This window comes from Molossus molossus, unplaced genomic scaffold (genome assembly GCF_014108415.1).
Source record: "Molossus molossus isolate mMolMol1 unplaced genomic scaffold, mMolMol1.p scaffold_m16_p_3, whole genome shotgun sequence".
In the NCBI taxonomy this organism is placed as follows: Eukaryota; Metazoa; Chordata; class Mammalia; order Chiroptera; family Molossidae; genus Molossus; species Molossus molossus.
In genome coordinates, this window is record NW_023425366.1 from 116,760,320 (window position 1) to 116,772,890 (window position 12,571).

The 12,571-nt window shown below is 46.8% G+C and overlaps 1 protein-coding gene across 1 annotated transcript in view; it reads left to right on the plus strand.

Moving 5' to 3' along the window:
* Positions 1-392: 392 nt before the first annotated feature.
* The window catches only part of LOC118641404 (ectonucleotide pyrophosphatase/phosphodiesterase family member 7-like), a 47,367-nt gene continuing 35,188 nt past the window's right edge, over positions 393-12,571 (plus strand). The window contains exons 1-2 of the mRNA XM_036278580.1: positions 393-442; positions 6,729-6,919. Coding sequence (XP_036134473.1) covers positions 423-442; positions 6,729-6,919 — 211 coding nt within the window. The 5' untranslated portion in view covers positions 393-422. The remainder of the gene's footprint in view (positions 443-6,728; positions 6,920-12,571) is intronic.

The following is a 12,571-nucleotide window of genomic DNA, read 5'->3' on the forward strand; positions in this document are numbered from 1 at the left end:
TTATTTTCCAGCCGAAGAACTGTAAACCTCCTTTTGCCCCACCTTGTATTCATTTACAATTATCTATGGCTGCTTTTCATGCAACAGTGGCAGAGTTGAGTCATTGTGAGAGATCATATGGCCTGCAATACCTAAAATATTTACTCTCTGGCTCATTATAGAAAAAGTCTGCCAACCCAACTCTGGAAAAGGAAGGGAAGGAGGAGAGAGAGGGGGGAAAGAGAAGGAAACGTGGCTGTATGCAAGCATCTATTGTAAGAAAGAAGGATTTGACTTGTTGAGCATGGCCCAAAATATCAAACAAGGAGCTATAAATTGAAATTACAGAAGATGGAAGTTTTGTCATGTGGTGTGAGACATAATCTCTTCTTCTATATTCTCCTGAAATCTTCAGTGAAATTATTTTACTGAATATTTTGTCCATGCTTCTGAGTTTGCATTAGTAGAGATGTATAGGAGAGCACGTGATATGGTGGCATCTGTCTCAACGAAATAGCATATTAGCCCTAGGAGATCTGGGTCCCTTCTAGCTGAGCTAACCCTTCTAGGTATATGATAGATGTAGGAGGCCATTCCCATCCTACCACCCCTGAGGCCATTTGAGTCTTTGAAAACATGATCTGGCATAACACTTACTTAATCTAACTTAACACTATTACTTAGTCTAACTAACACTATTATTTAGTCTAACACTAAACATGAACCTTGCTGACATAAGCCATAGGAATACATTCTTTAAACTTTTCTTTCATTTCAGATCCTTCCCAGAAATTCCTAAGGATCAACCACATGTATAATATTCCAGGAGAAAAAATAATGTCTGAGCTTTGGGATTTCCCTGAGATGATCCAAATCTGTGAATATTTCATACAAGTTGTACAAATTTTTGGTACAACACCAAGAGTGAACTGTAATATAAACCATGGACTTTGGGTGACTATGGTATGTCAATGTAGGTTCACCAATTGTAACAAATATACAATTTGTTGGGAGATGTGGATAATGGAGGGAGGCTATATATGTGCAGGGGTTGAGGGTATTTGGGAAATCTCTATACCTTCCCCTTGATTTTGCTATGAACCTAAAACTGCTCTAAAAAATAAGTCTTTAAACATTTTTTCATAGGCATTTAAAACAAGAAGGACATTGAGAACATGTGAGCTCTGGGTTGGATCCTAGGGACTTATAGATCTTCAGCAGATGGGATATATGCACCCCACGTGCTCACACCCTCGTGGGCTATTTCTATTACATCCAAAACTTAGTAGTTTTAAACCACAACAGTTGATTCTTTCTCATGATTCTGTGAGTTGATTGGGCATTTCCTCTGCTGGTCTCACCTGGGCACACTTGTGTGGTTGCCTGCAGCTAGAGGTACAGCTGGGCTGGGAGGTCATGACGCCTCATGCACATGCCTGGGAGTTGGTGCTGGCTGTTGGCCAGGGAACCTGGTTTTCCTCCACATGGCCTCTCATCTTCCAGGGCCCCCATGTCCACACAGCCCTTGAGCAGGACAGCCAGGGATTACTTGGTGCTGGTTTCAAAGAGGGCAAAAATAAGGGAAGTTACAAGAGCTCTCAAGGCCTAGGACCAAAAGTTGGACACCATCCCTTTTTTTTTTTTTTTTTTTTTTTTTGATATTTTGTTCAGATGGAGTGGGAGGGAGAGAGAGAGAGAAACATCGACATGAAAGGGACACATCGAGTGGTCGCCACTCTCACGACCCAATCAGGGCCGGGGACAAACTGCAACCGAGGTACGTGCCCTTAGCAGGAACCGAACCCGGGTCTCTCCAGACGACAGGCCAATGCTCTAACTGCTGAGCCAAACTGGCCAGGGCCACCATCCCATTTTGAACATATCCATTGGTCAAAGCCAGCCCAGATATGAGGGGAGGGAAATAAACTCCACTTCTCAATGGAATGATTCACATAATCACATTGCAAAGGGCGTTTGTGGGATATTTCACTCATCTTTGAAACTACTCTCTCTCTCTCTCTCTCTCTCACACACACACACACACACACACACACACACACACACGTATATGCAACCCTCCCTTGTGGTGCACCCACTGCCAGCCAGAACCTAAACTTGACAGTACTCAATGAAAGAAGAAATTAGACTGTCCTGCACGCCAGTCTCTTCTTGTTTAACTTCAGCCTCATCATAAGCAGACCCTATCAGACTGCTTTTTAAGCAGTCTCTTAAAAAGCCTTATAATTGATCTTTCAATCCATCAATAAGTATCTGAATCCATAACAATAGGAAATATTTGGCTCATAGTAGGTTTTTTCCTTTCTGCTAAACTATGCTGTAAGAACCATAATGAAACTTTATATTTAAAAAAAAATTTTTTTAAGCCCTAGTTAACAGGGGCTTAAACCTGTTAATAGTTTTAACAGGATACATCTCTTAATACTTTCAACACAGAAATCTATTATTTTTTTTCAGCCTACCCATTTTCTCTTCTATTGAGACTTATACCTCTCCCTACTCCAGTCACATGGCTCTAGTGGGGGCTACCATGTTCCTACATGACTCCACCCCCACCCCCCCACCCAGCCATGACTGATTAGTCCAGAGATAGGCATCTGACCAGGCCAATCAGAGCTCTTCCCTTGGAATTTTTGTCCTAAGTGAAACTGGAAAAATATAATCTTTCTCTGTGATGACAGGCACTGTAAAGCAAGAAAAACAGGAGCTTTTGAGACTGCATTCCTCACCATATGGAGAAAACCAGTCCTGAGAGAGAGAAAATTAAGCTGATATGAAGAAAAAAAAAAAAAAAGGCAGACACGGCAATGGAGAGAGATCTGGTGGTATGTGAGTCCCTGGACCGTGGAGCCCAGCTGCATCTCTGCCTTTCTGCAGAATGACTTCGATGCCCTGCCCATAGTCTGTGGTACTCATCATTCCAGTTGCATGCACCCAAGACTAAAGCACCTTGCGTCGGCCTCCTTCCTTTCCTTGAATCACTACCTCCCTCCCTTTTTGGTGCTCCCTGGGATCATGTCCCAAATAAAGCACTTGTATGCCCATCCTTGCTTCAGGGTCTGCTTCAGGGGAAAACCAGACTAGAGCATGGTCCCCTTTCTTACATACACTGGTAAGATGCAAGCAAGAGTTCTGACTATTACATCCATCTGGGATGATTCCTAAAATGTTTGTGGAATTTCCCCACCTCCCCACCAGTGACTATATCATAAATATGTAGGTTTATTAACAAAATTTAATAGTATTCTTTGAGCAATCTTGAATTTCACAAACTCATTGCACTTTCATAACTGTTCCCCATGACTAATATGTTAGTCATGCAAAAGAAGGTAAGAGTCAGAGATTGCTGTACTGGACTTGCAAGGAAGAGTCTAGTTCAGGGTGTGACTGTTGAGAGATGCTTTTGGAACTGTGGGACCCTCAAGCCGGCATGTCCCACAGCTGAGTACTAGGACAGCTTGGAAACACAGTGGCAGGAAGAAATTTACTCTCCTCCATATTTTATCTCTGAACTATCCAAAGTACTCAATAAATATTTGCTAAACAAATAATGGATGTATGCCTTCCAAACCAGAACTTACCAAAGAGAAACCAAGACACACACAATGCTGTGACCGTAGCATCACAGTTGACTATCATGAGAATTCTCTCTAGCCACCCACCTCCACTAAACTCTGCTGATTACACCAAACGTTGCACTTTAGGGACATTTCAGTGGACTTGGTGCATGACTGCTGGCTGTTTTATCTGCATTTCCAGAATATAGAGAGGTGTGTAGATTGTCCCTAAAAGGGCCTAACTGATGACTATACAACTCAAAGAGCCAAACCACTTAGTATAAGTATTCATATCCCCTCGGGGAATCTACACACCAGGGACTCAAGGTTCTCTCCAGACTAAACAGTGCTTGGCCTTGGACAGTCCAATCCTGGTATCAACAGTGACTCCTCTGGGCCTGGCTGTCTCAGAAATACATTGTTCATTGTCACCAAGGGCATCCAGGGACACAAAATAACATAACGATGCTTAGGTGTTGGCCCTCGATTGCTTGTTCCTCCCACATGCTAGAAGGAGTGCCAAGTCCAATTTGCCCACCATTGGCCCCATCAGATCAGGTAATGAAACTATCAGTAGTAATTTATCATCATACTAAAAGTAACTAACATCTGTTGGGCACTAACTATTACTAGGGACCCATGTAAGTGCTTAACATGCTGCATTAGCCAGGAAAGACTAGGTTATGCCACAGTAACAAATCAACCCCAAAATAACAGTGGCTTGGCAACAGAGGTTGACTTCCCACATTCCATGTCCAGCATGGGTTGGCAGGGACTGCGCTCCATATGGTCGGTCATTCAGAGGCCTAGAATGATGGAAATTCTTCATTTCAACATAAGGCTTCCACAGTCACTGCAGAGGGAGGGGGTGGTTATGCATCAGCCTTTGAAAGCTTTGGGCTGGAAATGATGTGTGTGGCTTCTGCTCACAGCACATTGGCCATAATTTACAAGGGGTCTGAAAAATGGGGGGGAGCACATGGGTACCCCATGAGCTGTAAGCACTCCTGCCGACATGCATTATCTCATCGGAGCCTCACAACCTCAGGAAATACATTTTCATTCCTTCTTACAGAGAAGGAAAACAGACATAGAGAGGTTGTGGCACTGGCCCCAAGGTATGATAGACAGTAAGTGGCAGAGCTTCAAAATACTCTCAACCACGATGCTTCATACTCATCACAAAATTCTATGAAAAGCCCTCATTTGGCAAAACACCATGCTGATTAATTATAGCAAAACACAGTGCTAACAACCCAAGTCACGCAAATACAAGATGAAGTCCCCTGACCTACCACCTCCTCACCCCAAAGATCCAACCTTAGCAAATGCCTGGAACAGAATTCTCAGGTGACCTGGCAAGAAAGAAATGGATCATCTCATCTGAGTCTGACATCCAGACTTCAGTCTCCCATGTCAAGACAAAATTTACAAAAACTGAAAACCCAGGCAGACTGTCACCAGAAAGCCCATTGATGACATCTTTATATAATTTACAGAACTTTCTGAAAGTGCAGGGGCGTCACCGAAAAAGGCCGGAGGCAGGGGGAGCTATTATGAGACTGTCCTCATATCCAAATGAGTAGTTAAGTGAAGGTGCTTCCAAGAGGCTAACTCCTCCCAGCCTGCAAAACTCAAGGCTAGCACCACCTCCTCCAGGAAGCCCTCCTGTGCCCAGCTTCTCGGGTTAGGACCTGCTCCTGCATCACTTCCCACACGCACCTCCAGCAGGGCCCTTCCACTGCATATAACCCTTTACTTGTCTCCTGGACTCTGAGCCACACACGGGCAAGCTCTGTCTCCCGCACAGTAAATATGGAGTGGACAGGGAAAAGCTTAAGTGTGTTCCAAGCAAGTTGTTCCCTTGGGGAATTTAACCCCCCTGTGCCCAGCAAACATGTAACCAAGTATTAAAACTATAGCTCTGACCTCACTTGTGCTGTGTGGCCTTGGAGTGGTCCCACAGCCTCTATATGCTATTTACTCAGCTACAAAGTAAAAACCACCTCATATATTGTAAAAATTAAGTGGAACGCAGGAATTAGTCAAACCAAAGCCTGTATACTAATGTTCATAGCAGCACTTTTCCCAATAGCCAAAGGTAGGAAAAAAAACAAACGTCCACCAGCTGGTGAATAGATATATAAAAAGTAAAATACCCACACAATGCAATATTATTCAGCCATAAAAAGGAATAAAGCACTGATTCACGCCACAGTGTGGATGAGACTTGAAAGCATTATGCTCAGTGAAAGAAGCCAATCACAAAAGTCTAGGTATTGTAGGAGTCCGCGTGTATGAAGTACCCAAAACAGGTCAATCTGAACAGAGAGAAAGCAGATTCGTGGTTGCTGGGGCTAGAGGAGAGAGAAATGAGGAATGACTGCTAAGGGCTATAGGGTTTCTTTTGGGGATGATGAGAATATTCTGGAACTAGATAGTGGTGATGGTTATACAATACTGAAAATGTACTAAATACCACTGAATTTGTACACTTGCAAATGATTGAAAGGGTCAATTTTATCTCATGTGTATTTGACTACAATCATTTTTTCAAATTTTTATGGGGAATTTTCAACTAATAACCTTCCTAAGATTTTCAAAAGTAGTAATTAAATGGGATAGGTAAGTTATCTACACTTCCCAGCCCCCACGGGCACTTGCTCTATGCTGGCTGTTTTCATAATCATCGTCAACAATCATTGTTGTCCTCAGAAAAACGGGATCTACTGAGCAAAGGAAAGCACCAATCTAATTTGTTCCCCAAATCTTTACAACAGAGGAATTAGTGTAAAAGTCCAAAATAGTTCACACAGTTTGAGTTTTCTTATTGAGATAAAATACCTAGAAAACATGAAATGTACCACGTTTACCGTTTTGAAGTGCACAGCTCAGCGGCATTAAGTGAGTCCACAGTGCTGTGCAAACATCCCCAGTTCCCATTCCCAGAACTTTTTCATCATGGAAAACGTGCCACCTTGTTATGCTCCAGGTATTTTGAGCCTCAGCAGAGCTGGGGCAGAATTATCAAGGTGGACTTTGTTCGACCTCAGATAAAAAAGGGAGAAAATGGGAGCGGGCCCACGGACTCTGTGGTGTGTGCATGCGAGGCAGCATGTTGGGGCGTGGGGTTCTCGGGCTGCTGCTGCCTGTCCTGCTGGGCTGGGCCAGCAGCCACCCCATCTCAGGCAGGAAGAGCTTCAACAAGCTGCTGCTGATCTCGTTTGATGGCTTCCGCTGGAATTATGACCAAGATGTGGACACCCCCAACCTGGACCGCCTGGCCCGGGAGGGAGTGAAGGCCAAGTACCTCACCCCACCCTTCGTGACGATGACCTCCCCGTCCCACTTCACCACAATCTCAGGTAAGTTCCTCGCTGCAGCGGGTCTGCAGATGCTGGTGGAAGGCGCCAGCATCTGTCATTGCCTGAGGGAGAGCCCATTCTGGCTCCGCTCTGGGGAAACCAAGGCAGCTCGTGCAACTAGGGGTCACCCCCTGGAAGAAGTACTGACTTAGTACAGCCTGGGATCTCAGGGCTGTTTCTAGAACCCTGTGGGCTACAGAGCCCTGACCTACAGACGGAATCCGGACCAGATGAGGACTGCAGCCTCCAAAGGGATCTTCATACTCCCAGGCCCACCCCGCCCTCCACCCTGCCTTTCACACAGTGGCTAGTGATTTTTTCTAAGTAAATCATTAAAAGAATTTTATAAAATAATAAAACCTTAAAGTTTAAATAACTCAATTATATCAGGCAACTCCCCTGCTTAATACTGGTGAGTTACAGGGACACCCTTGCACCCTGACGCTCAGCGGTTAGAGCGTCGACCCAAGGATCAAAGAGTCGTGGGTTTGATTCCAGTCAAGGTCACAGACCTCGGTTGCGGTTCATCCCTGGCCCTGGTCGAGGTCGTGCGGGAGGCAGCAAGTCGATGTGTCCCTCTCACATGGATGTTTCTCTCTCTCTCTCCCTCTCTCTCTCTCTCTTCCTCCCACTCCATCTAAAGATAAATAGAAAAAAAATATCCTTGGGTGAGGATTTTAAAAATAACAAAAATAAAGGGACACCATTGCTCTTTGAAGAGAATGTAATTTTGTCTTTCTGTGGCCCGGAAGGTCCTGGGTCCCGGCCTCTGGTCTTTCCTGGCCTCTCTCCTCCCTCTGCCCCTCGAGCGCTTCCCCCCATATCTCAGAGGCCTCCTACCTGTGTCTTCACTCAGCCCCACCTGGCTCAGCACGCTTGCCGTGCTGGTCTCCCCAGATCCCCTGAGCGTGATGTCTGCTGGGGCAGACAGACATCAGACAAGCACACACTAAAAGATCTCATTACCCCTGGGAGACGCACCAAGAAGGAGGAGGAGGGTTTCTCCAAGAGACGGCCAGAGTGGGGTGATTTGAAACTGGAGAGGCAGGAAAGGGGTCTCTGAGATGGAGCCGCTGAGCTGCAAGTGGACGAGACCTCGAATGACAAGAGGAAGGAAAAGTGTTCCGAGCAGAAGACACAGCATGTCCGAGGTCTCTGTGACAAGAAGGAACACGGTTGTCCCAGAGTCCCGGTTGCAAAGGAATCCAGCGTAAGAACAACAGCTTCCGTTTCTCCAGCACGGGCTGCTGTCGGGCACTGTGCTAGGCGCTTTGCTTCCTGTCTCTAACACAGTCCTGCAAAGCAGTGCTGTCCCATCCCACAGATGAGAAAACTAAAGCTGAGTAGCTGCCCAGTCACTCGGCCAGGAAGTGGGGAAGGGAGGAGCCAGGCCTGGATCCAGTTCTGGCTGGTTCTGCCCAGTTCTGAGCTGGGAATCCCCAGACCTCTCTCACAGGGCAGGGAGGGGTGGCCGGCAGCATGAGCCTCACCCCCATTCTGCGAGCCACTCCCCGGGGGTCCAAGAGCAGCTCCAGGAACTTCTGGTGCCAATTTGGGGGCAGAGGGTCTTATTATTTTCATCAGACTCTCAAAGGGGCCCTCAAGTCAGAAACTTACCAAATAAAGCTGAACAACCACGCAGAGGAAGACTTGCTGAGAGAGATTTTCCTACATGTAAACTCTGAGAGGCTGGTCCTTTGGGAACTGTTAGCACCAGGAAGCAGGAACTAAATAGCCCTTTTCTGGAGAAAGTAAATACCACTTCCTGGCGGCCTCAACTTCATCACACTGAAGAGATCTCCCTGGGCAGAAGGTGGGTCCCTGGACCCTGAGAATACCGCGAGCCCTAAACATCATGAGGCTCGCCCACTATTTATGTGTTCCCAGAGGGCGGTGATGAGGAGATATAAACAGCAAGAGCAAATTTTTGAAACTACAAAATCACCCAACTCCTCTCCCACGCTCACTGACAGTGGGGAACGGAAATGGAACAGCTCCAATGAAGGGTCATTGAGCAACTCCCGACACAGACCCGAATGCAGGGACTTTCTCACGTGGCAGTCGCACTGGTAGGACTTGGTCCTACAGATATGTATCCGTGCAGTGGAAAACCATGTACTTACAGCGTTGTTCACAGCATTCGTGTCTGTAACCACAAAAGAAAATATCTATCCAGAGGAAAATGGCTGGAAAAAATATATCCATAGAAGGGCATACTCTGTCACCTTTCAAAGGAAAAAATGAGGAAGGTCTTGGTGCCCAATAAAAAGCTATCCCCAAGATGGATTAAGTAACAAAATCGAGATGCAAAGCATGTGTGTAGCATGCATATATATGGGCATATAATACATATGTGGATATAGGCACATGCAATTGCTTCTTGATGCCTAGAGGACCTCTGGATAAATAAATGAAATTGCTAACACCAGTTCCTCCAGGGAAGGGGCAGAGTGGGAGGGAAGCTTTAAACTGTATTCCCTGTGTAGCTTTTAGATCTTGGACCCTGGGAACATATAGACCATAAAAAACAAAGTGCTATAGCACCAAAAACTCTTTTTAATTCACCCATTGTGGAAAGGCATGTTTCTGTAACCCCTATTTATAACCAGACCTTCCATTTGCTGAGCAGGATTCACTCTGCTTCAACTTTAAAACAGGTTTCTCTACGGACATTTGGGACCAGCTCGTTCCGTGGTGGGGCTGTCCTGGGCACTACGGGATGTTGGGCAGCCTCCACCTCCCCAACCCCCCACCCCCTGGCTGCCAGAAGCACTCCCTCCTCCCATTGTGGCAACCAAAAATGTCTCCAGACATTGCCCAATGCCCCTGCTGAAAAACCACTCCGTTACTGGTGGAGCCCTGTACCTGGCTTAAGAAAATGCCCAGCAGGTACCACCATCATGTCCTTCAATGCTCCTAACAGTGATGTGAGGTCAGGAAAGTTACCCTCCTGACCGGTGAGATATCCGAGGCTCACAGAATATACGAATCTCCCCTGGGGCAGGCGCAGGGTTCTAACTGCCCTGAACAGTCCAGACGATGGGTCTCAGTCCCCACCCTCCCGCATGACTACAGCCCTCTGGTATCTTTGGTTTAATTAAGTAATCATTCCAAATCCCTCTGAACGGTGCCCATCCTCAGAGCTTCCAGGCAATGAGTATATATGCTGAATATGCTGTATCAATGAAAGAGAGGCCACCACAGACCCAGCAAAACCGCTGGTATTTGTTCTCATGAGCCGGGCTCGAGCCGACCTCTGTCTGACTCCAATGTGGAAAAGAATCATCTGTAATAGAAAAAGTAATGGATAAAAATTGGTGCTGCCAGCACCCAAAGACCTCATCAGATTCCAGGGGGTCAGCCTGACACACACTATGATAAAAGAGGCTCTCTTGGCCCAACACCTAATTCACTAGAGTTCTGAAGAACACCTCTGAGCAATTTAACGCGCGAGAGAGGAGGTGACAGGGAGCCGCCACGCTGCTGCATCTCAGCTGAGAAGTGGGGTGACCCAGCTCCGACAAGGGCTCGGGGCTGAGAAGCCACATGGCCACCCCTCCAAGCATCCCAGACAGAGTCCAAGGAATCAGGGCCAGGTGGTCCCAGGCAGGGAACAAGGCTGGAGGGGCCATGCCCCAGGCGCAGGGCCCAGGAGCGAGCCCACTGAAACAGAGCTGACTTGGCTGCCCAGGTCCGAACCCTGGGCCACCCAGGGCACAGTCCACATCTGGGCAGCAGGGCCTCCTCGTGCTTTGGGGCTGCCAGGTGTGCAGATATCTCAGCCTGCACTGGAGCCAGCATCCCATGACCCTCATCAGTTTCCCTGCTGCTGGTGAAGAAGGTCTTCCTGGAGGGTGTTTAGAGGGCTGCCATTGCATGTATTCTTTCATTCGCGATCTCTGTTTGAGCCTCTCCATCGGGCCAGGCAGTGCGGATGGTGGCAAGGAGACACTTGTGTGTCTCCATGGTCTTTCCGGGGCTTGTCCCATGACACGGGCTCACATCCCTTGTGCTCCCAAATCCCACAGACCTTTTGCGGGGCTTGTTTCTGTTTCTCTGTAGTTCTACTAGGGAGAAGGACAAAGAGTCGCTTTGCTGGGGATCCTTCGGCCTCTGCTTTTTTTCTCTGATAGCTCAGAGCATCAGACTGGGGAGCTTCGATCTTACTCATCTGTGTCCCCCAAAACCTTTCTTTGCACCCCAACTCCCTTATGGCTCTCATAAGGAACCAAGCTTATGAAACTCCAAAAGCAGAGGAGTCTCTGCTTTCTACACTTTCTCGCATGGCATCTTGTCCTTGAAGCATGGAGGACAGAGTCCGGATGTTTGAATAGGGGAAAGGCTAAAGGAGAGAGAATTTTTTTAACTGGTTATTCAAAATATCCCACCTTATCAGCTTTCCATTCAAGAAAATATTTGCATCCTTACAAAGAGTGTGTGTGTTTCCTCCAAGTATTTGCCCCCCAGAACCACCTGCAAAAGGGGGAAGTGGGACTTCTGTCTAGAACAGGGGTGGGGAACGTCCGGCCCAGGGTTTTATGAGGCCTGGAAAATCACTTGGTCTGGCCCCGCCAAGCCAACCACAGGCGGGACTCAAAATTCAATAAATCTAGGAGCTTTTTTCATAGCAACATAAATTTACATTAAGTGAATCATAATAATAATGTAAAGTTTAAGGGACAAGCAAGGAACGTCCATTGCAGAGCAGAGAGGACACATACGCGTACATGAGGGGACAGACACACGTGCTTCTCATTGGCTGCCCGCGGCCCATCTGCCTGTATGCGGTGCCCCAGAGGACAGTCAGCCAGGCAGGCTGGGAGTGTACACGCTGTGAAAGTGTTAACACACTGTGGGAAACTACGGCGACCTGGTGATGCTGAGACGAGATGTGATAAGATGATCCACGTTGATGACCTTGCCTCCGATGATTGACAGGATGTTGTCGACTTCCTTGTCGACTTGGATGATAACTCCAAACCAACCTCTATCCACATCCACCATCAACAATCCCAGCAAAAACTGAATCTCAGATGAAGATTAAAGAAATTAAAATACAGAGAAAAGACCTCAAGAGTCCATGATATGAATGTTGGATATGTTCTAAATCCAAGATGCAGGACTAGAAGAGCGATCAAAGTAAAATATCGTGTCACTGGTGACACACACGCTGGATACTTATTGGAATTTATATGGTGTAATATCCCACAAATGGAGACTACAAAGAAAAGAAAAGTGGCCCTGGCCAGTTTTGCTCAGTGGTTAGAGCGTCGGCCTGTGGCCCAGAGAGACCCGGGTTCGGTTCCCGCTAAGGGCACATACCTCAGTTGCAATTTGTCCCCGGCCCTGGTTGGTTGTGCGGGTGGCAGCCACCCGATGTGTCCCTTTCATGTCTCTCTCTCTCTCTCTCTCTCTCTCTCTCTCTCTCTCTTTCTCTCCCTCCCTCCTTCCCACTCTACCTGAACAAAAAATGGAAAAATGTCCTCGGGTGAGGGTAAAAAACAGAAAAGAAAAGTGGATGCAGAGTGTCGATCTTTCCAAGAGAAATGGACAAATGATGTTTTTGTTGACGTCAGAGGCAAACCCATGTGCCTAGTTTGTGGCGATGCATTAGCAGTAATGACAAAAGCCAATCTGGAGCATCATTACAGC